The 25,710-nt window shown below is 35.8% G+C and overlaps 1 protein-coding gene across 1 annotated transcript; it reads left to right on the top strand.

Moving 5' to 3' along the window:
• Window positions 1–1,114: 1,114 nt before the first annotated feature.
• Klkb1 (kallikrein B1) lies at window positions 1,115–25,358 on the top strand. Its single transcript, XM_003469162.3, has 15 exons — window positions 1,115–1,215; window positions 1,864–1,922; window positions 6,365–6,527; window positions 8,571–8,677; window positions 11,825–11,984; window positions 12,417–12,526; window positions 14,347–14,506; window positions 15,226–15,335; window positions 15,495–15,657; window positions 15,741–15,853; window positions 16,012–16,180; window positions 20,103–20,278; window positions 21,167–21,259; window positions 23,348–23,487; window positions 23,984–25,358. Exons 2-15 carry the CDS (start codon window positions 1,865–1,867, stop codon window positions 24,173–24,175), a joined length of 1,914 nt encoding a protein of 637 aa, XP_003469210.1. The 5' UTR covers window positions 1,115–1,215; window position 1,864; the 3' UTR covers window positions 24,176–25,358.
• Window positions 25,359–25,710: the final 352 nt, after the last annotated feature.

Raw genomic sequence — 25,710 nt, 5'->3', positions numbered from 1 at the left:
GTTAGGGTGAAATGTCAGCTTGATTGGCTTTGGGATCTGACTATGGCATTGGTGGAGCACACTTTTGGGTATGTCTCTGTGAGTTATGGAGGCATAATCTTGGGCTCTAGGGCTGATCCCTCACCCCTCTTTCTCTGACATGGTTCTGGTACTGTTTTATTTTCTATCTTTCATGCATTAAATAGTTTTGCTTGATCACATGCTTCCTTCATGCTATTTCTGCCTCAGGGTTAGCTGACAATGGACTGAATTCTCTGAATCCATGGGCCAAATTAAAACTCTTTTCCTTTATATTATAGGTATCCAATATTATACCCTGAGAAGGGAAATATGACTAATACAACATAACATTTTGCTTTATGAGAGTGGATCTTGTCCTTAGTCTACATAACTCATCTTGATATTTTGTTCCACTGAGGCAGGCCCAACAGCTGAGTCAACAGGGACTGTCTAGAGTCCGGGTTCTTGAGGGCTAATCTGATGTTGTAATAGGCTGAATCTGGAGTCAGGAGTCATAAAGTCCAACCTAAACATGAAGTACACATGTTAGGGGGCCATTTAAGAGCCTGGAGCTCCAAGGTTCTGTGGTCTGACCTAGAGACCACAGAAGTTGGTACATACACAGTAGTGAGCCTGGAGACTGAGTTTTCAGGTTACAATGGCTGGCTTGGTGCTAGAATTTACTAGGATAATCCTGCTCCTGCGTTTTTTTGGCAGTGGGGTGTATATACATCCCTCTCCTCCCTTAACGCAAAGGACATCTCCATGCTGAGCTGCCTAGACTTGGGAACAAGGTGATGCTGCTAATGTGAAGTTATTCTTCTTATGATCTTCAGCCCATCTAATTTCTAAGCTCCAACCAAGTGCTTTAACCTCTCACTTGGATTCCTTAGCCCTTGGCAAGGTAATTTTGTGTTTGCAAAGTTTTTCACCTGATAGTTCTGTAAATGAATGGATGTTGGAAATTCTTATTCTGACATCTTGACATCCTTCCCTGAAACAGTTAATATATTAAACCAGTGAACACAGGAATAGGATGTTCATGGAAGGTATTGACAGGACAAAAAGCTGAAACCATTGGCAGAAAGCAAAAGTCAATATTAGACCCAAGCAAATATTGCCTGCAGTGCCTCTGGGACAGCTTGAAGACCGTTCATTTTTAAGTGGCAAGAGACTCCCTCATCTGCAGAACCACAGAAACAATTGTGCTTTCAGGTAGCAACTTTCTATTATTCTGATTGCTTCTAAATACAGTGTTTTGTTTTTAAGGATTAATTTTTACTTTATGAAGAATCTACTAGTTTGTGTTCTAATTTACTGAGAATCTAGACAGTTTAGAAGGAATAGAAGCTTTTGTACAGAGAAATATTTAAATACAAAATATTTATATGTCAAAGATAGTATTTGACTGATTTAAAATTTTTAAATGTATTTGAATATTTTCACAAATTTTCTTTATGTAGTGATTTTAGAGTAATATTGTCACTTTTTACAGTGATTTTCTTTTTTGCTAAATTTTAAAGTTTTTAAAGTTCTCTCTCAATTCTGTTTCAAAAATTATTAGCATCAGAGGTGGAAAGTTAGCAGTCAACAAAATAAGAGTTTAGAGATCTTAATTTGTGTCTGGGGAGGGATTATAAAATTTCCCAAATTCCTTGACCAAAAAAAAATGTACCCTAAAAACTTATTCTCTGTATTAGTAATTGTGTGTTTTGATCTGAAATTTAGACATTAACAAGAAAATCTATATCTATATTAAATTAAAGTATATTAAAGTTTGTTACGTTAAATGTGTTAAATAAGACTGAAAACTAGCAAAGTTATAAATGAGCTGTTTTCTTCCTTGCTTTCTTTCTTTTCTAGTATGTTTGCATTCAGCCAAGCAGCTTACTTCATTTGCTTGTTTGGTACAGTTTTTTGTGGTAAGTAGAGCCTCTATAGGAGATAAAGTTAAGTTAAGCAAAACTTACCACCCCAGGGAGAAAGCTTTTGATTTATGCAGCTTTAAGGAAGGAGGCATCCCTGGATAATTCATTTTGTTGTCTCTGTTTTCTGTTTGGAGCCCAGAATTAATTCCTAGATGTATTACCTTAAATACACGTTTAAGGGGGAGGAGGCTGGAAGAGAGACCATCTTATGGCCCGTGTTCCCTAGCCTGTCTGAAGGTCTGCTTTGTGCAGATCCACAAATAAGTAATCGATCACCCATTTTCATTATCAACATTCAAAAAATAAGCTTTAATTGAAAGGTAAAAACAATTACTGGGCTTTTATGGTGTTTGGGTCTATTCCAAGGACCTGACAGGCACATGACACATACTTTTATTCCAGGCCACTGGGGAAATATTTCAGAAATGAAGATCACTGGTTTAAATTCAAACGAGTATGCCATCCCTTTGCTATTTTAGGCAAATAGTTTTCAATCCTGGATTTTTATCTCACTTCTTCCTCTGTCTATTCCACTAGTTTTCAAATAACTCTGGACACTTATTTTCAATTAGTCATTGAAGAAAGGAGAAATTTTTCTCTGGGCTACCCCTAGGGGTCAATTCTGAGTCTGATGACTTAAAATGGTCAAATCAAGATTGTTTGCTTACTGCCCAGCTGCTCTGGGTGAGGTTTACATTTCGAAAGAGACTTAATTTCTTAGGAAAACCTTTGAAATCCCCAAATCCTATTTTTCCTACACCTGTCCCCTCAACCCTAACCAAAATCTTTACCATAATTATGACTATGTAAAAACCAGCTGAATTCTGAGCAATATAAAACAGAGAGTCTGTGGACCATGTCTGTTTCGATTATTTTTAGCATAAAAGAAAAAAAAATCACAAGTTTTTTCTGGGAAAATTAGAAGTGTAATTGCATATAATTCCTAAAATGCAGAAAAACTTATTTTAAAATCTTTTACTTGATCTTTTAAATATTTTTCTATATTGATCTACTTACTTATTTTACAAAGGCTATATTAAGTATATATACTTTAAAACTTACTTTTGCCACTTATAACTATCTTTTATCAAATAAATACATGTCTAGTATCCTCTTTTCATAGTATTTTTGTATATATCTTCTTATACACATATTCAATTAAATCTGTGGATTAAACTGGAAAGTAAATACTAAACACAAAAGTGTGAATAATTTTAAAGTTTTTATGACAAGCATCATGAAATTATCTTCCCTTCCAGATGGGTTATTTTCTAGTTGGCTTTTTATACCAGCTTTTAAGAGTGTTCAAGTACTCTACTTTGACCAAATCAAACAGGCCTACTTGTATTCACCTTTCTGGAAGCAGTATGGATATTTACTTTTGGAAACCTATTGCCTGCACTTTGGGTCCATGTTTTTCTGTGGAAATTACTTTTGACACCACAGCAGGAGCTAAGGATTCAGACAGATCTGAATCAGGAAGTGCACATATTTTGCTGGCACTGGACAGGTCAGAGCCCAAGCCTTACAACCAGGTTTTTGCTTGGATGTCCAGAAACTGGATGCTTAATTTTTCCAATTTGAATTGGAATATGAGAGAATACAGAGGCCTGAATTACTAGTGCCATATTTTACTACGTGGCAACACCATGGAACAGAGCCAATGGGTAAAAATTGTGTACTGATGCTATCCTTTGAGAACAGTGTCTAGTTAATCCAGAAGCCAAATCACCACAGGCTTTATGCTTCTGAACCAATAAATTTTATTTGGACTCAAGCCACTTTGAATTACATTTCATATCATGTACAACCAAAGTCAGTTATTTAAGTTTCGGTTTTTGCTAACTTTGTGGATAAAATGACATGCTAATGTTTTAACTTTTACAAATTTATGATTCTTAGCTTTTATTTACTATTTCTAGACATTTTTTCTATATAAAAATTACATTTTAATTTTCGCTTTTGTCATCTAATTTTTTAAAGTTAGAGAGTTTTTTTTAATTTAAAGAGAAAAAAAAAAAAAAACCAAAGCAGTAAAAGGGTACAAGTAGTACAGAATTTCAAGAAAAAAATATACAGTAAGAAATCACTAGTTAATAGATTACATATTGTCATCCTAGAAACAGTTGTCCAAATTACAAAATTAAAGCATACAAAGTGGACATTCATACAGTGAGATTGTAGACAGTTCTGTTCAATGATCCAACAAAACCTCAGTAATATCGTTTTCTATCCTACACACTTAAATATACATGCAGTTCTATCCTTTAGGCCACTTTCTTTTCCTCTCTTTTTTACAATCACAATTATACTTTTGGTGTTTTATTACTCCCACAGTTCTTATAACTTTTTTTTTTCTGAAGAAAAAAAAAACCCAAATGTGACAAAGCAAAACAGAGTCAGTTAGAACAGAAAGATGGACATAATACATGATGCAAAAACAGAATACCAGGTGATCAAAAATGGTTACCATTATGCCTCTTGCTATCTTAAAAGAGTTGCCTATATCGTCAGGTATAATAGAATTGAACAAAACAGTACAGAACAAGACCCATAAAACCTACACTGGAGACCTTACGGGACTTCAAAAGAAGATAATAGTCAAACCATAATGGGCAACATAGGTAATCTTATTGCCTTCAAAGTAGTTGCCTATACCCTCAAACTTGATACTATCAAACAGAAGAGAATAGAGTAAAATCAGTCAAAACAAGATGGGGAGAGCAATACTGGAGTTCAAATCAGGTTAATAGGAAAACAAAAAGTTACTATAACATATCCTGCTATTTTTTCTGCTCTTTTTGATCATGTAACTTTTTAACAAGACTGAATAACCTGGACATGGACACAGGGACCCATGTGAAAGCTGAAGATATGATCATTATGAGATAATTTATCTTATGGCATCTTGCTTATGTTTCAAAACAATTTGCAGATAAATTTATAATTGTCATCATCATCGCCATCACCACCAATGTATGAGAATAAGCGTGAACATTTACTAGAACTTTCTTTCCATACAGCTCCAAAGCTGATGCATTACTCATGTGACTTCTTTCCATCAGCTGAGTCACACTGGAAGTTCACAAAAATTCTGCTGCAGAATGGGAGCTCCCAAGCTACCACTGGTCATGATTTGTACTCTAGCATGTTTGGTTTAGGATGGGACCGTGGTGACCACTGAAAATTATGAATCAGCTGAAAACACCAACTTCTAAAAAATAAGCCCATTTACAACAAGCATCATTATAAAACCAACTAATTAGTGTTCTGTGCACATATGAAATTCAACAACACACAATTGGGAGCTTGTATTCCCAAATGCCAGCAAGGATTTTCAATATGTGATATACACAAAATACTATATCACCATAATTAATTCAGATTAGCAAATGGTTTTAAATTTATTTTCAATTTAGCATATGCATACATTCCTTAACTTGTAAAGTTTATTTATTTGTTTGTTTTTATGCTTTACAGGGGGAAGAACTTAGGATCTTTGCACTAAGCTACATCCTCAGTTTTTATTTATTTATTTGTTTTTTTGTTTTGTTTTGTTTTGTTTTGAGACAAAGTCTTGCTAAGCTTCTTAGTTGCCAGGTTTGGGCTCCAACGTCCTGTCCTGCTATCTCGGCCTTTCAGAGTTCTGGGCTTACAGGGATTTGCTTTTAAAAAACAAATCACACCTCCTATTAGTTTGATTGAATTAAACTGAGATGAGGAATAACATTTAATAGTGCATCCTAGAAAAGAGGACAAGATTGAAGATAAGAAGGGTTGAGGTTTTATCCCAAGACATTCATTAATTTATGAATCTTGGGCAAATCTGTACACCCTGAGCCTCAGTTATTTAACTTCTTTTTTAAAAAAAAGTCAGATGTAGATAATAAAGCTACCCTTATAAAGCTGTGAAAATGTAGTAGGGATTTTTATTAAAGTGTTTTAAAAATAGATCAAACACCATTATTTTTAAGGCATGACCCTTTTTTCTTTTGGTCTTTTTCATTTTTATCGGTACCAGGGATCGAACTCACACCTGCCTGCTTGCAAGGCAGGCACTTATGCCACTGAGCTAAATCCCCAGCCCCAGGCATGACCCTTTTATAGCATGTTAAGTAACAAGGAGAAATTGAGTTAGGATTATGTTTTATGTGCACATTTTTTATGTTTTAACAAAGCTCATTAAATCTTTTCTACAGAAATACCTGTTTTCTTTCTTTGTTTTTCTGATGTAGTACTTGGGAGCAAACCCAGGATGTTTGTACTGAACAACATTCCTGGCCCTTTTTATTTTAAGCCTGGGTCTCACCAAATCACTAAATGGTCCAAATAACCTCAAACTTGCTATCCTCCTGTTTCCTTAAAATAATACATACATTTTGTTAAGATTATTATTTGCCTTCATTCCAAGTTAATTTTTAATTATTATGTCACAGGATGCCTGACTCAATGGTACAAGAATACTTTCTTCAGAGGTGGAGATGTAACTGCCATGTTCACCCCCGATGCCCAGTACTGTCAGATGATGTGCACCTTCCACCCCAGGTGCTTGTTGTTCAGCTTTTTTCCAGCAAGTTCAACTAATGACATCACCAAAAGGTAAAAGTTTGTATTTTCTCATAGGCAAAGTCAATCATTTTTCAAAATGGTATCAGCTATGTGCAGAAAGGTACACATCTTAGTTTTCTTCTTGCTGAGACAAAATAACCAACACTGACAAGACAATAAAAGTTTGTTTAGTTCACAGTTTGTAGAGATTTCAGTGCATAACTGGCTTGCTTCAAGGCACAGTGGTATGGCAGATGTGCACAGTGGACATGCCATGGCAGATCGTGGTGGCCAGAAGGAGCAGAGCAGCAAACAGAAAGCAATTAAACAGGAAATAATTGAAAACACTAGCCCTCTTTCCGTCCCTTATACTTTATCCAGGCTACCTGCCCTTGGGGCAGGCAGTGCTCATACCCAGGTTCGGGCAACTTCAATCCTACCCTTTATCCACGATGGCAAAGCGATCAGTGGACTAACTGTGTACCACACACCCCTGATCTCAGTATCACACACTCTACATACAGCCATCTCAGAAGTCTCATTTAAGACAGCCCAAGGCTTTAGTGGAACATCTAGACCCAAGCCATAACAGTACATCAACTCACAAAGATTGCTTTTCAAATGGCATTCAAGGACTAGGTTCATGAGAAGGCTCTGGAGTGATTCTTTCAAAAGCAGAATCTGACACCAGAGCTAGACTTACTGAACTCAAGTGTCTTGGGTCTGGAAATTTGCATTTCAAGCAATCGTTGCATTTATGTAAGGCAGTAGAAGTAATAGTGATAATACTTTTTATCCAACACCTCAAGAAAAATACTAGAGAATCATCTGTGTCAAGAGATTATCTCATGAAGGGGTCTAATAACAAATATTTTCATCTGAATAAGGAAAGTACTTAATTATTTGAGTTGTTATTATATTTGTGGGTAGCACAGTCTAAAGAAAATATAACACAGCTGGGTGTAGGGCACACACATGTAATCGCAGCACTCTGGGAAGCTGAACAAGAGGATAGCAAGTTTGAGGCTGTTTGGGCCATTTATTGACTTGGTGAGACCCAGGCTTAAAATAAAAAAGGGCTGGGAATGTCTTACAGCACAAACATCCTGGGTTCGCTCCCCAGTACTACATCAGAAAAACAAAGAAAGAAAACATAATATAACATAAACCAAGCTTTTTATTGAGAATATGATTAGAAGAGGGAAGATTTTAATGGTGCCTGTTGTGAACTAGTTTCTACACCAGTGGCATGCACTGTGTGAGTGTGTGTGAGTGTGTGTGTGAGTGTGTATATGTGAGTGTGTGTGCTCATGCACGCAATCATGGGCCTATATACACATGTGCTATTTGCTGGCAGTTTGAAAGAGTATTTTAAGAATAGTTGGTAAGCAAAAATCTTATCAGATTGTGAACATGCCATAATTTAAATTTCTTGCATTTTGATCAATATCTGAACTGAATATTTTATTTGCATTTCCATGATTCTTTACTCTTATCTCCTTATTGCTTCAGTTTAAAAACTAGAAACTGGATAATCATTCTCTATTCCTACATGTTAAGCTGTGCAGAAAACCTGTCCTAAATATGAGAATAATCATGTTGAATATTCAGTTAGGAATTGAGTCTGGAATCTTTGTAAATAGTCAGATTAGCATTGAATTTGACATTAAAGACAGAAGTCTTCCAAAAGATATAGATTGGAAAGAATCAATAAGCAAAATGAGTACTAGATACACATCCAACTCATGACTGATTTAACTTTTAAGTAAATGAAAATATATATAAAGCACCACCAACTGGGAACATAGTTTCCTGAAAGTTTTAGAAACATGAGACTAGTAATTAATTTTTTGATATTGTTGACTCTCTGTACTTTTTTGATTCTCTGTACTTTAAAAAATTTATCTTTTAAAAATTCTACAGTATGGTATTACAGAAACCATTAGATATCATAGAATCACCTCTAAAACTCTTTAAGTGTCAAAGAAATAACATTTTTATTAACTCTGAGCTTTGTTAATGTGGGGAAATTCCTAGACACAATCTTAATGTATGTGTATTATTCTACTTAAGTGACCCTTTTTTTACAAACAGGTTTGGTTGTTTCTTGAAAGACAGTGTTACAGGAACTCTACCAAGAGTGCATCGGACAAATGCAGTTTCTGGACATTCCTTAAAGCAATGTGGCCATCTAATAAGTGGTAAGTAGTGGATTTTTTAGCTAAATTTGAGTTAATGATAGATCTGTCTTAAAACAGTTATTGGTCAAAGCCTATACTGCCACAGACTTTTCAAAGAAAGCACTAAGAAAAATAATCCAATTGGGAAAGTGTTCTGGGGAACCATATTCATTTGGACAATTTTCTTGTTTTTGTCAGTCAATAATGAGCTTCCCTTATTTATGAGGGTCACAATATTTTGAGGAAGTGTGTACATATCCAATGAATAGTCTCTCCCTGATACTTACAAAGAAAACCCAGGAAACATCTCTTTTCCAAGTTGACTTGAGAATAATTTGTGATTCTCAACCAGAAGTGATTTTGCTCTTCTCAAAGAACATTTGGCAGTATCTGGAGACACTTTTTATCATTGCAAATAGGGAAACTGCTACTACGTATAGTATAGCCAGAGATCCCAAATATTCCACAAAATGCAGGACAGTTCCCCACAGCAAGGAATTTTATCATTAGAAATATCAACAATGCCATTAATAAACACTTGGAAAACCTTGTTGTATACCATTCAACCCAAATTGAAATGGAATTCTGAAATCTTGGTATTGAAATACTGCTTTAAAAAATGTGAATTCAGGGGGCTGGGGATATAGCTCAGCAGCAAAAGCACCTGCCTTGTAAGCAGGCAGTCGTGAGTTCGATCCCTGGTATCGATAAAAACGAAAAAGATAAGAAAAAAAGTGAATTCTAAGATGCTAGAGAACTTTAATTGTGATACCTAGTGATGCTAGTGCATTGAGAAAATTTTTTTAAAGCTATCCTAATTAATAATTTAAAAGTTTTGGTTATAAATACACCATCCCAATTCCAGCCTGTTTTCTCAACTGCAGCAAACTTGAAAAGAGAGTTTATGTTTTAAAGATTTACATGTACATGAAGCCCTGAGGATAATGCACTTACTTCCCTCCCACCTCAGAATATTGGTCTCCTGAAAGCTTGTGTATCTTCTGTCTTTCTTATGTTTAAAATTGATTTTGTGATTTTATATTCCTTAGGAAAAGTATCTACACAGTGGGTGCTGGCTTATAATGCGGGTTAAATAAAAAATCTAACATGTTTGAGTCTAAAAAACAAACAAAACAAAAAACAACATGATGTTGGAAAAGCTGACTTTTCACATGTGGGAGGCTAATACTAACTCCATGTCTATCACCTTGTGCTAAACTAAGTCAAAATGGATCAAAGATCTATATATTCAAGCAGAAACACTAAATCTACTGGAAGAAAAGGAGGTATAAATTTTGAAGAAATAGGGGTAGGCAGAGAATTCATGAACAAAAATCCAACTGCACGGGAAATACTTTAAAGAGTTGACAATTGGGATCTCATCTTATTTATAAGTCTTTGCACATCAAAAGAAATAAAGTGGAAAAATAATCTTAGGCAATTGTTCCTAAGACAAAGGATATCTATCTGGAACCTATAATGAACTGAAAAAAATCAGGCCCCCCAAATTCAAAGACCCAATCCAAGAATGGGCATCTAAGATGCATACACACTTCTCAGGCGGAGAAATACAAATGACAAATAAACATATGAAAAAATGTTCAACATCACTGGTCATTCCAGAAATGTAAATTAAAACAGCATTGAAATTTGATCTGACCCCAGAAAAAGTGGCTATCATCAAGAAAGAAACCAGTAACCAATGTTGGTAGAGCTGTAGGGAAAAAAGAAATCTTCTCCCCTGTTTGTGGGGATGTAGACTGGTACAACCACTGTGGAAATCAGTGTGGAGATTCCTCAAGAAGTAGGATTAGATATTCCATTTGACCCACCTATCCCCCTTCTGGGCATTTTCCCAGAAAAATTAAAAACATAATACCACAGCAATATATGTTCACCCATCTTTATAGTAGCACAATTGGTAATAGCTAAATCTTGAGAACAACCCAAATGCCTGTCAAAAAGAGTGGATAAAGAAGATGTGGTATTTTAACACAACAGAGTACTACTCAGGTGAAAAAAAAAAAGGATAAGCTCAAGGCTTTTTTACATAAATGGGTGTAATTAGAGGCCATACTCATAAGTGAAATAAATCAGACTCCCATGTGTAACCATATCCTGTCTCCCTAGTGTAAGAAACTGAAAGAGTAAATAAGATCTAAAAATCTACAATACAAATCTTGAAAGAGAAAGAGACTGCTCAAAGGGAAAAACAACTGGGATGGGAGGAAAGAGATAAAAAGGAAAGGAAAAGAAACTATATATATACAAGATAGCTGAGATAATTATACTACTAATTTATTTTGGTTCACTAAGGAGAACAGTTTGTACTTATATTGTTTGATCAATTTTGCATGCCTACATCTTGTAATCAGAGCAACTACACTGAAGATAACAATACAAACTACATTAACCATTATTAATTTTCTACTATCTTGATATGAAATTTTGTATAATTGTTTTTATTGACTTTCTCTTTAAAATAAAAAATAAATAAACATTTAAAAATAAGAACCTAATTTGATTCATTATCTGTTAAGTGAACTACCTGCATTTTTTGTTTGAAAGGGTGCTTAAATAGAAAAACAGAACTGAATAAAAGTTTAAAGCAAGAATAAGAATCGTTCCCCATGTGTATACAAGAATGCTCCATATTTAGTAAAGGTTTGGCATGGAAAGTCAACGCTAGAGTTTATAAATGAAGTTCATGATCAGATCTGTGTAGCTGAAAGTAAAGAAATAAACCAGACAAACAAACGTCTTTGTATAGTGCAAGAGGTCAAAGGCTCATCAGTTTGTTTACCGAGGTAAACACTTGGAACACCCTGCAGGATCCTTGTTTTTATTGTCTTGTTTAGTTTCCATTGCCCACTGATTACCACAACTTGAAATGATACCTGTACTGCTATTTGCACCTTATGGCTTAGGAATTAAAATAACCCCCACCTAATACTAATACTCTAGGAGTGGTATTATATTATGTTTATGTTGACCACAAATTTAATCATTTAGTGACATAATTGAATTTGAAGTTCTTCAGTTAATAGCCCCATAAATGAAACAGGGACTTTTTTCTTCCCACACTACCCTGCTGCCCAAATGGTGATTGGTGACCTCCCTCTAAAAAGAAAATTGACTGAATTTGCTCCACTGATTTCATTTGTTCAGCTTGCCATCGAGATGTTTACGAAGGAATGGATATGAGAGGAGTAAATTTTAATGTATCTAAGGTCAAGAGTGTTGAAGAATGCCAAAAATTGTGCACCAACAATATTCATTGCCAATTTTTCACATATGCCACACAAATGTTCGGAAATGCAAGGTACCGGTGAGTAAAATTCAGGATTTTTTTCCCCTTACAATAGTGTTTTCAGGATTTAATTGTATTCTTCATAATATCAGTTTTTCCTTTCAAGAGAAAATAGTCCTAACCATTTCCTTTATTTACTTATGCAATTGTAGTATGATTTTTACTGAAGAGAATAAGTACCATTTGATTCACAGATAAATTGTGTCTGTGGAATGAAGGTCTAGATTTGTAGAATAATGCGTTTTGCCTCATTCCCAATCTAACCTCCCATCTGAAAACTGGAAAGATGTCCATTTCACTGACACCTCAAGCCTGTAATCCATGATCCAGTAAATGTTACTGTTCTAATTCCCCCACTGTGCTCCCCTGCCCAGGGGCATATATTACCAGGACCATTACATGCTTCTAAAAATTTGGAAAGCCAAGTAACATTTTTTTCTCCACCTTCAGGAACGACTGCCTATTAAAACAAAGTACAACAGGAACACCAACCAGTATCAAGATGGTGAATAACGTGATATCTGGATTCTCACTGAAGCCCTGTGCACTTTCAGAATTTGGTAATTGGGGAGCTTCCATTTCATTATATGGCAGCACTGGGTAGAATAAGAACCCCTGGAATCTGTGACTGAGTTGCCTCAGCAAAATGTCTTCCTAGTTGTGACCAAGATAAGGGGATTATTCTGCATGATGTAGATGCGATACACACTCTAGTCCCAAGGTTCTTGTAAGAGATAAAGAGAGGCAGAAGGGTCAACCTGGCATAGAGATTTGAAGCTGTTGCATTGCTGGCTTTAAAAGGGAAGGAAGGTCCATAAGCAAAGGAATGCAGGGGGCCTCTGGAAGCTGAAAAAGGCAAGCAAAGACGTTCTCCTTAGAGCTCCCAAAGGGTCAAAACACTGCCAGCATTATGGTGCTAATCTAATAAGACCCATTTTAGACTTTCTGTCTCTAGAACTGAAAGTAATAAGTTTGTATTTGTTTATACATCTAAGTTTGTAAATATACTCCTAATACAGCAATATTAAGAAACCATTGAGAGACCTGCAAAGTCATCTCTTGAAGAGAGACCTGGAGAGTCATCTCTTGATGGTACTAGTATCTAGTGATGACTTCACCATGATAAATAAAAAAAGCACCCACTTTTGGAGGTTCTTACTCTGCCATCTCCATCAACATTCTGTATTAATTTTGGTAAAACAAACAAGCTAGTTTTCATCAAGTGATCCTTGGAATACGGAGTGCCTGTCCTTTTACATCTGCACAGGTCACACACCACGACTGCAAGTTCACAGAGCACAAGAGATCAGAACAAGGATGATAAGAGTACCTAAAAGTAATGGAACATTTACAAATGATTAAAGGAAAAATTGAAAGATACTTAACTTGAAAAAGAGTCAGAATTACTTTTTTAACTTTTTGCTGGTTTTATTTTGTTTGTAAGGGTCATCATTGGAAAAGGAATCATATTAGGTTAGGTGATTCTGTAGGGATTATTTAGGTTGATATTATAGTGCAGAAAATTTAAAAGAAAGCTACTGTCTGCAGTAGTCCTGAAAAAAATGGATCTTCTCTTGTGATAGTGAACTCTTTAGCACTTATAAATGTCTAAGTAAAGTTACATGAAAACTTGTGAAAGTGGCCCCTGTGAGGATACAATTGTGGGTCAGCATTCATGGTCTTGCTTATGTTCTCTTTAAGCTTCTAAAGTTTACGTGCATTTTTAAAAAAAAATTTATTAGTTGAGGTATGATTTTCTAGACTTCCAATATGAATGCTAATGGGAGGTGCTCTTTTTTGGTCCAGCTATGTCCACTGAGGTTAGGAAGGTGTTTTTCTTTTCCATTATTGCTGCCACTAGTTTTTAAGCTTCCATAATTTAAATGGAATTTATCAAGTAAATGGAGTAAGTTATATAAACCCAAATAATAATAAACTTGAGAAATAAAATCATGGAAAGAGAATGAAAGATTCATTCAATTTTTTCCTATTCTAATTTCAAAGGGCGAATGGTATTTTTGTTAGCTGCCTGGAACTTGTCTAATCTGTTTTTGTTGAAACATTTTTCACAATGTTCCAGAATATATAACATAAGCCCAATTTGGGGTCAAGGCAATACAAAGTAAATATGAACAGGAACCAAGTCACCCCAACAGCACAGGAGAGGGTGGAAATAGGAGAATCGGTTGGTTGCTTTTATTTCTTACCAGAGTTAGAACAGTTTTGCCTTCTTCCAAATGGTGAACAAATTTGGGTCTATTTCAACAGATAATTTTTCACCAAGGATATGACTCTTAAGTCCCTTAGCTGTGATGACAATTAACAAGTGACTAGCATTGTGCCACTGACTGAAGAGTCTCTTTCCTCTCTGGGTTCACAGGTTGTCGCATGAACCTTTTCCAGCACACTGCGTTTTCAGACACAGATGTGGCCAGAGTCATCACCCCAGACGCCTTTGTATGTCGAACCATCTGCACGTACCACCCCAGATGCCTCTTCTTTACATTTCATACGAATGCGTGGAATACAGAATCCCAAAGGTGAGCGTGAGAGCCTGGCGCGTGCTGCTCCTCTCTCATCTTCTTTAATAGTTGGAGTTTGAAAATGTTTTATGGCGCTCAAAACTCTAGGAATAGCAATTTAAATAGATACTTTTCTATCAAGTGCAGATTAGGTTTGAGATGAGTAGACGTTTCTGTGTACTTTTTCTTATGTAAAACAAACACACAACGTACCACTGAGTCAATGAAACAGTATCCACCTGGGGCAGAGAAAAGATCTGATACCTTTCTTGCTTGTACTGTGTTTTACTAGCTGGGATAAAGCTGCTAGCTGGCAGTTTATCCTTTTAACTTGTTGCTCTGATTTCTCCCTGTTTTAGAAATTAGGTCTCTATTTATCTGATCAAGATTCTGGCCCTACTGCTTTATCCAGACTATCCCACCCTTTATTCAAATCCAGCATAAGACTAGAAGAAGAGTGTATATTTGTATAATAGCACAGACAGCATAAATCCCATTATATGTTAGTTTAACATTTAGTACTTCACTATCACTCTCTTTTCAAATTATCTGTGTCTATTAATTTTCACCAGTGGGAGCCGTGGCTTTATTCACCTGTAGTCTCTATGACTTATTAGTGTCCTGGGGATTGACTTTGAAGAGTGCTTCTTTAGAAAATAAAATTTTCAGTTATATTTTTGATGCTTTTATATTTACCTAATGCCTTTAATACAGTTTTCTTTCTTTTTTGAGAATAGAAATGTTTGTTTCCTTAAGACTTCTCAAAGTGGAACACCAAGTTCCTTTACTCCTCAAGAAAAAACAATATCTGGATACAGCCTTTCCACCTGCAAGAAAACTTTCCCTGGTAACGGGATTCTGTAATTATACTAACATAACATGTAACAAACCTGTTATTTTGTAACAAGTAACGGGGATGAAATAATCCTCAAAACACCCGAAACTTGTGTTGATGCTATTTGTTGCTTTCTCATGTTATCTCTCTTTATGTTCATCCTTGGCACAGAACCCTGCCTCTCCAAAATTTACTCTGGAGTTGACTTCCATGGGGAAGAATTGAATGTGACCTTCGTGAAGGGAGAAAGTGTTTGCCAAGAGACTTGTACGAAGACAATCCGTTGTCAGTTTTTTACTTACTCTTTACTCCCAGAAGACTGTAAGGGAGAGAAGTAAGGGAAAATTTATTTGGTAAGATATTTCATATTTTTCCCTTCTGTGAGGGCATGACCTTTGTGCTGTTTATTTCACCTAGGTGCAAGTGTTTTTTAAGATTGTCTTCAGATGGTTCCCCAACCAGGATTACATATGGGGTACAAGGGAGCGCTGGCTATTCTTTGAGATTGTGTAAAACTGAAGACAGCTCTGGTGAGTAAAGCACACTCCCCAGTAAAGTGTGACATTTGGGCAGCCCGCTTAGTCTTATATGATCGAATTAGGTATTTCATTTTCTTTTTATTTTATTTTATTTTGGGAACTCTGATTCACTTCTAATTCTATCCACTGACTGATATTCTTCTTCTTAGTGTGCACAACAAAAATAGATGCACGAATCGTGGGAGGAGCGAACTCTTCTCGGGGCGAGTGGCCCTGGCAGGTCAGCTTGCAGGTGAAACTGACCAGTCAGAGTCACCTGTGTGGAGGGTCTATCATCGCACCCCAGTGGGTCCTGACTGCTGCTCACTGCTTTGACGGGTAGGTGACGGGCGAGTGTTCTCTTGTCTGTGCCTTTGGAAGCCTCTCGAATCAGTTTCTTCATCATCCAGTGCCCTTAGTAATAAAGAATTATTCTCTTTTTAAAAATATTTTATTTAAATTTACTTTTAAAATGATAAATGAAAACATAAAATTTGCACATTTCTGGGGTACCACTGGATGATTTGATGTCTATATAGTTTTAATTAGAGTAAATCTTTCCATCTTTTTGAACATGTATTCTAAAAGCATACAGAACCCATCTAACTTTTGGAAATATACGGAACATTATCACCATCAGTAGTGACCTGATTGTTCAATACCATATAAGAAAGTCTTACTCTTATCTAACTTTAACTAAGTCCTCATTAATCAACCTTCACTCTCTCTCCCCCTCCTTCACTGTAGCTGTGTTGTCTGATAACCATTATTCTATTCTCAGAGTCTCCTGGATAAACACTCTTTTTTAAAAATTTTATTTAAAAGGAAAAAGAGAAAAAACAAAACAAAACAAAGCAGTGTAAGGGTATAATCAATACAGAACTACAAAAAAACAAAAAAACAAAAAACAAAAAAACAAAACAAAAAAAAACAGTAAGAAATCACCAGTCAATAGATTACAATTATCATCCTAGAGACAGTTGCTCAAGTCACAGTATCAAAGCATACAAAGTGGACATTCAAACAGTGAGACCCAAACAGTTGTGTTCAATGATCCAACCAAAAACATTAATATGGGCATCTATTTAACACCCCTAAACACACTTGCAGTTGTATACTTTAGAGCACCTTTTTTCCTCTCTTTTTTACAACAAAACTTACACATTTTGGGTTTTATTACTCCTTAGTTCTTATTACTTTTTTTTGGAAGAGAATAAAGTCAAATATGGCAAAACAAAGCTGTCAGTCAAAACCAAGGATAGGCATTGCACAGGATGTAAAAACAGAGTACAAGGTTATCGACAATGGTTACCATAATGCCTCTTGCTTCCTTAAAAAGGATTGTCTATCTCATTAGGTATTATAAAGTTGAACAAAACAGTAGAGAACAAGACCAATAAAATCTAAACCTTGTAAACACTACAGGATTTCCAAAGAAGATAATAGTCAAACCAGAATGGGCATCACAGTGAATCTTATTGCCTTCAAAGTAGTTGCCTCTAACTTGATACCATCATATAGAATGGAACAGAGTCTAATCAGTCAAAACAGGATAGTGGGAGTATTACAGGACTTCAAATCAAGTTAATAGGAAATCAAATATGTTACTATAATATATCCTGCTAATTTTTTTTATTTTTCCCTTAATTAAAAAAATCATTAAAAAATAATTAAATAATTTTTTAATGAATAAGGAAGAGATTGAGATAAAAGAGGACATAACATCATAACAGTACAGGTCAAAGCATGACAGTTTCAGCAACCTAGTGCTTCACCACCAAATAACCCGGTTTAATAGTAGTTACCATAGTGTCTTTTGGATAAACCCTCTTATAGTCCACATAGGAGTGAGATCATGTTGTATTCTTTGTCTATCTGGTTTACTACTTAACATGATCTCCAGTTCCATACCTGTTGTCACGGATGAGCACGTTTCATCTATTCTGATGGATGAATAGCATTTTGTTGTGAATATGTACCGCATCATGTTTATGTATTCCTCAGTTAGGGATTCCTCTCAAATTGTCTCCACTTCTTGGCTATTGTGAGTTGTGCTGCGATAAACACTGGAGTGCTGATGTCTCTTGAAATGCTGACTGAATTTTTTAAAATAAACATCCAGTAATGGGATTCACAGATCCCACCAATGGTGTGTAAGAATTTCCTTTTCTGCACATCTTTGCCTTTATCTTTTGTCTTTTGTTATCTTTTGTCTTTTTGATAACAGTCTTTCTTATAGGAATGAAGTGATTTTACAGATTTCATTTGCATTTATCTTATGATTAATGATGTCAATGGCATTTTACACTTTTTAAAAAATTATTTTAAAGAGAATAAAGCTAAACAAAATAAAACAGAATAAAGCCAATCAAACAAAACAGTGGAAGTGATACAGGACTTCAAAATGGGATAATAGGAAATCAACAGTGGCTACCACAATGCCTCTTGTTCTCTTCAAAATTATTGCCCATACCATCAGACACAATAAAATCAAAGGCATTTTAATATAAGGTTTAATATAGGGATGGTATTCAAAATGTTTAACAGCTCCGAGGGTCCTGGCCAGTCTGGCTCATTAAGGAAGGCTGTGGCCTGTTTTCAGGACCAATGCCTCCCTGCCTCGATATCACTCCTGTCTAGGGGGAAGCTTACCAAATACCCCATTTGGGATTCTATCCACTGGTCACTTCCTCAATGTATTCTTTAAAGCCTTCTTTTATAGGTCAATATAAATTTTACTTTTTGGTCTTTGATGTCCAAATATACTACTACTAATAAAAAATCTAAAAACCTATTGCCCTGCATATTTCAATGTATATAGTATATGTTTTTGTTTTATTGGCCAATATTACAAATTTTTAAAATTTTAAAGCAAGCTTTGTTGTCAGAATAAAAAGTGATTCATGCCTGTTACTCATTAGAGATATGGCTATGGGGAATTTTGAAATTTCTCTAAATTTTTGTTTTACTGTAAATATGAATTTTTAAGTTTTTGAAAGGTTACATTATACACTGTAACATTTAGCACTGTATTTGAAACAAAAAGATTACTTAGAAAACATAAGGTAATTCAGTAAGAAATATAAAAATGCACAAGGCATATGCATAAGCAAGAGATACTAACACATACTTCATCTGTCTCAAAAAATAAGCACAAATAAAACTGTGGATATTTTAGTAACATTTACCCCTTGATTACTGTATCTTAAGACTGAACTGACTGCTACCAAAATACAGCAGTCAGTGGCCCAGCTGGGCAGTGTGAGTCTCCTCCACGCGCCACTTAGCAGTGAGAGCACTTGGGTTTCTGTCACAGTAATGCAGGAGGACTGATCCAGAAGAAAACACTCTGAGGGGTGAAACAGCAGGACCCTTATTGCTACTATTTGCAATCAGTAATTTTTACTCTTGAGAACTCAGTGCTGTGAGTTTGTGAGCGATAACAGACATGGAAATACTGCACTTTAACTGAAAGAAAGCCTTTTTGCCCCTGATAACTCCATTATCATGAATTACCATGGAATTCCATGAATTTTGTGCATTTCTTGCACCACTTACTTGGTAATCACAAACATTCTCCCATCTTTGCACAAAACCAGGTCATATTTATGGATCTACTTTGCATATAGTTAATTTATATGTTCATATTTCCCACAATGTAGATACATTTTTAAATAACAAAGAAATTCTCCTAACTTGGTCTACTAGAGTGCCCTGTTTTAGATTAGTCTGATTATTTCATAGATCTGAACTTAATAGCAGCAGTTACATTCAGGTTTGGTGAACAGAGCTCAATTTTCCTGTGGCTTCTCAGAGAGTGGCCGCAACATTCCTACATTTTCTCTTGCACTAGGGTCATTACATCAATGCAGATTTTTCAGTGTTTCAAATTAAATAAATCTTCAGCAATTGAGCACTGCTGCTATTGGCAATGACAAATTATTTGGAGGCATTAGGTCATGTATATCGTGATACTGTCTGATCCTCTTCTTTCTCCTCCTCCTCCTCTTCTTCCTCCTCCTCTACCTCCTCCTTCTCTTTCTCCTCCTCTTCCTTTTTCTTCTTCTTCTCCTCCTCCTTCTCTCTCTCCTTCTCCTCCTTCTTCTTCCTCTTCCCCTTCCTCTTCTTCCTCTTCCTTCTCCTGCTGATCCTGCTCCTCCTCCTCCTCTTCCTCTTTTTCTTTTAAAAGAGAAAGTGAGAGGAAAAAGGAATGCTATCAACATTGCATCTTTCCAGTTTCAGTATTTATTTTTCTTCCTAGAATTCCTTTCTCAGATGTTTGGCGTGTTTATGGAGGCATTTTATTTCTCTCAGAGATCACAAAAGAAACTTCTTTCTCACACATAAAACAACTTATTATCCACGAGAAATACAAAGTCTCAGAAACTGGTAATGACATTGCCTTAATAAAACTTCAGTCGCCCTTGAATTTTACTGGTACGTAGCATACTTAAGGGGAAAATTGAATGGCTGATCTGTATTGATTTAAATGTTCACATCAATTTGAATGATCTGCAGACTGTCTTTATCTTCCGGTTTGGTGCAATTAGTGAAAGGTGAGGGTTGCCAGATAAGTGAAGTTACTAGAATTTTTCCTAAAACGTTTTCAATTCAAAGGCAAGAAATGTTAATTAGTTCTTTCAGGGAGGAATTGACATACATGCTTGAAATAGTACAGACATGAAATCTGTTTGCCATCTGGGACACTGGCTTTCCTTTGGCAAGAGCAGCTCAAGTACCATGGCTTGGATTTAGGAATCTTCAGTCTATATAAGAACAAGCAGGACCTGATGCTCATTGCTAGGAGTAACTTGAGGAGAAAAGAGACTAATACAGAAAGAAGCTCTGGGAAACCTTGAGCATCAAGGCTGTTTTGTAGGTACAGTGTCTACAGAAGTTAAATGCTCATTAACACAATTATTTATTAATAGTAGCAATTATGTGACCTTGAACAACCTGCTTTTTCTCCTTGCATTGATAATTTCCTCATTCATAATATGAGAATGATGATTTCTTTGTGAAAGGTGATATATATATATATATATATATATATACATGTATATATAAAATAACTTCTAAATACTTTAGACAGTAAGTGTGGTTCTGAATTTTCCTTTCATACAGAAAACTTTAATGCCAAAAAATACCATGTAAGAATGACAGATGGGTAGAAAGTTTCTAGAATCATTTACCTTGAACTTCACAAAAAGCAGAACATTCATTCTTGGGTCTACACTGTGGGAAGAGGAAGGGAAATAAGGTGTATTTTTAAAGCCACTATCTGTAAAAGTTTAACCAAAATCTAATTTTAAAATTACTTTTCAGAATTCCAAAAACCAATATGCCTACCCTCCAAAGAGGATAATACAGTTTATACCAACTGCTGGGTAACTGGATGGGGCTTCAATAAGGAAAAAGGTACAGCCTGACACTCCAGCTGTTCCCCGAACCAGACCTTTGTGTTAAAATACATGCAGTCAATCAGTTTAATCCACATCTGTCATGACTCATAATCTTTTCAATCTATTTATTTTTAAGTATTTGTTCAGTGAAAAAATTCATGAGGTGACATTTGAAGCATCTTATTTCACAATAAAGATTATTTGCTTGACATTGTATAAATGATGGTCCTGTAGCGCCATGAGCACAGGGAAACCCATAAGTTAATAGTGTCCCTACCTCTCTATACCATGTTCTCCCTTGATACTAATGGCTAGTAGTATATGGATTCTCTTTCTTTCTTTATTGTTCCAAGAATCAAACTCAGGACCTTGTGCCTGTTGCTGAGCTGTATCCCTGACTCCTGGATAATGGTATAGATCACCATGTCGTCACCTCTCTTTAGAGCCAGTACAGAGTATATTTTTATGTATCTCGTTGCAACTTAATGGAGCCTCTAAATGATTTCTCTAAAATTTCTTTGCATATTTAAATAACAACATGTGAAGTACTAATTGTTTCTATTCTCCTATTATTTTGTTGTGAAGTTTTGTTTTACCTTTTTTCCATAAAATAAAAAATAATTTATTTTTTAAAACCTAGATTATAAAGAAAACCAACTTAGATTGTAACGTAGTCATCAAAATATATTGAGTATGTGATATAGTGGTATATGAGCTTATTTATTGATGTAAGAAATAGCAAGCTTTAAAAATAACTATAGTATTTTTAAACAATGATGATAAATGATCTATAGCTTATTTACAAAGCTATAATATGTTGTAAAAGACTCTGTGATCTTATGCTGTAAATAGTACTCTGTTGCCTATAATTTTAACTACAGAAAGCGTTAGTCTTCAGTTGGACTTTAATGAAAATAGAGTATTTTTTTTAAATCTGAGTTTAAGGACCATGTGATTCCTTGTAGACCATAAGTTAAGAATCCCTGCTTATAATTACTCAGATTATTTTAGTTTTCCTAAAACTTTTCCACAACGGACCATTTTTCCTTTCCAATATTAAGATCCTGATAAACACCATAGAGAATAATATTTACACTTTTTGTAACAAAAAGTAATAGCTGACCAAGCTCTCCCATTTTTCCTGAATCCTCTCTGTATTTAACAAATTCAAATTTTTCACATGTTTAACTAATATCTTTGAGACAGGAACAAAAGTGAACAAAAATTGTTAAACAAAAAAATTATTAACACATGTCCAAGGGGAACCTGGACGTAGGTAGCAATTATCTGTAAGTAAATTGTTCTTCATGAAAAACGTGTTTGCTCAAAGAACAAAATGTTCCTTTGTTGTCAAATGTTTGAGATTTATCTTAAGAACTGATATATTGTACATTATAATTTTGAGTATGCAAAACAAAACAGTGAAAAATAAGAATGTCCAGGCTTTTGATTAGTAGATAATAAACATACAAAGGAATTTCATGGAGAATTCTTTTGAAAGGAGAGGAAGGCAAGGAATATGGAAGTCTCTATTCAGCATGAGTGATGGAATTGTAATAGTGCATGAGACAGAGTGAAAGCTCTCCAAGTCCAGCTACTTGTGGAGGGGAAGTCTAAGGCTTGAGGATCCCAAGTTCAAGGCCACCCTGAGCAGCTTAGCATGGCCCTGTCTCAAAATAAAATATGAAAAGAACTGAGGCTGGGGGAAGATTGGCAGCTCAGTGGCACAGCACTGGCCTGGCATGCAGGAGGCTCCAGATTCAATCACTAGCACACAGGAGAAAGAGAGGGAGAGAGAGAGAGAGAGAGAGAGAGAGAGAGAGAGAGAGAGAGAGAGAGAGAGAGAGAGAGAGAGAAGGAGGAGAAGAGGAGGGAGAGGAGGAGGCTGAGGCGAGGCTAAAGCATCTCTCTCTCTCTCTCTCTCTCTCTCTCTCGCACACACACACACACACACACTCAGTGACTATATTTTTGATACTTGCTGCCTATTTTTATTAAAAAATATGACTCCAGTACCAGACATCATCCTGATTTGCTTGAAGGCTTTAGACTGATTTTCATATTTATTTCCTCCCTCTAAAGTTATATAACGGTTACTTCACAGGTGAACTCCAAAATGTTCTACAAAAGGTGAATATACCTTTGGTAACAAATGAAGAATGCCAGAAAAGATACAGAGATTATGTCATAACAAAACAGATGATCTGCGCTGGCCACAAGGAAGGGGGTAAAGATGCTTGTAAGGTATGTATTAGACTACGCAAAAATGCACAGTAGTTCATTTGAGATAATTCACTTCAGAACATATTTTCCAATAGTATATTTCATTAAAATATTTTTAAAATTCAGAGACAAATAAATAAATAAAATGTACATCATGGAGTACTTATGAGTACTTATGGCACAATCTGTATGTGTGCTATACTTAATAAGAAGTATAATTGAATATGCAAGTGATTATTCCTAAAACATACATTCGGGATAAAGATGTCAAATATGTTAGATTTTCCTCAAAATAAAAAAGGAAATAAACTGAAAAAACAACCACACACTCATTGTCATCACACATTTGGCAACCAACAAGGTACCTGAAAAAATTTAAGAGGCTGTGTGTGTGTGTGTGTGTGTGTGTGTGTGTGATGCCTGAAGTGTAACTGCAGAATTTTAAAAGCAATGATTTATTTTAGTCACTTCTGTTATAACTTTGTATCATTTCACTTTTCTACTCCCCATGACACAGGGAGACTCTGGCGGCCCCTTAGTCTGTAAACACAATGGAATATGGCGGTTAGTGGGCATCACCAGTTGGGGTGAAGGCTGTGCCCGCAAGGAACAACCAGGTGTCTACACAAAAGTTTCTGAATATGTGGACTGGATTTTACAGAAGACTCAGAAAGGTGATGGGAATGTTTTAATGGCACCGTCAGCATGAAGAAGCTGTCTAGTGAAGAAAAGCCCAGCCTGTAGCAGTAGTTTACAGTCTGGGTTCAAGTCAGTGAGCCTTGGAGTCCTTGTCTGTAAAATCTAAAGAATGGATCTACTTCGAGTCCTTGTCATAAAGATAAAAACATACGTAGCTGGTAAGGACAGTGCCCTGCTGAGTTGTGCTGGTAGCATTCAGTAACCAGGAGCTCATAATGAAGAACAGCGGAAGCACTTTGGAATTGTGTGTTGTAAAATAAAGTGGAAAAAGAGCATATTAGAAGTATTTCCCTCTGGCTGTGAAACAAAACTGAAAACAAGTGACTCTGGATTCTAGCTCATTGTTCGCTAGAACTTAACTCTTCCCGCTATGCTTGGGGTGAGAATCCAGGAAGTTTGGGTGCTGTCCAGTGAAAGAAAGAAATCTAATATTGTCTTTTACAATAAAAAGATGGATTATCTGATCTTGGGAGAATAGGACACCTTTCCATTCAAGCTGCTTGCGTTTGTTCTTGAATCTTGAAGCAAGGGTCTAGGCTGTGTGTACAGAGGACACCTGTAAGGCTGCACTTTCCTGGTTGCAGATTCTGCAGTAGATTCATTGCAGAGCTTTCAGGGAGCACAAAGAATCTGCTTTGCAAAGAACATTAGCTCAGAAGGCTCAGTGGATACTGAGTTGTGCAATGGTAATGCAAAACCATTGCTAGGTATAAAGTATTGCATAAAATTTGATCTTGTAAAGTTATGGTAGTAAGTAGTAGCTGTTAGCCTTGGAATGGAAGATATGAATTGTATACAGTGCAAATTGCAAACTCACCAGTGATTACCACAATTGAGCACAGGCAGTTTGATTTAGTTCAGTTAAACTGATTAACGTGTACACAAGATCTACCAGTGACAAACTATTGTGTAAGTGAAGTGGAAAAATAAGAAGTAGAGTTTTCTAAAAGATTAAATTTTCTTCCATATGCCAAGATACATTGAGTGGTAGAAAGGAATTAAGAGGAGGAGGCTAACGGAAAACCAGGAGGTCCTGGTTACCCACAGCCCATGCCATTGGAGGCTGAGGAGGTAAGAATTATTCCAAAAGCAATGGCTTTTCTAAAATCTGGCTAGGTTGCATGAACTGTTTTTCTAAAAGCACACAATTACAATGTCTACTTTTAGATTCAATAAAGATTTTAGTGTTGTTATGTGTGGAAGTTGTTTCATATCTAAAAGAAAAATGTTTTGTAATGAAAATCTTTTATCTTGGAATTTCATTGTTGATAAATCTAGCCTGTATTGTACAGGACTTTGGAGCGCCTGCAGGGTAACCCTCTGGCTTTTGTTGTCCAGCAAATGGCCTCATTTAAGCAAAACAGGAGAGTTTTGAAATGTGGCACTTTCCTGGGGTATAAACTATCATTTCAAAGTTGCTAATTGGAACCTTGTGGCACTGGAACTTTTGTTTGTTTAGGTTTTTTTCCCCACTGTCTTGCATAGTACATGGAGGAGCCCTTCACACAGCCACAGCTCCATAGGACTAAGACATACACAAGCAGT

The sequence above is a fragment of the Cavia porcellus genome, unplaced genomic scaffold (assembly GCF_034190915.1).
Source record: "Cavia porcellus strain 051 isolate PalLab524CR breed Dunkin Hartley unplaced genomic scaffold, mCavPor4.1 scaffold_24, whole genome shotgun sequence".
Taxonomy (NCBI): domain Eukaryota; kingdom Metazoa; phylum Chordata; class Mammalia; order Rodentia; family Caviidae; genus Cavia; species Cavia porcellus.
This window is presented reverse-complemented; position numbering and strand designations above follow the sequence as displayed.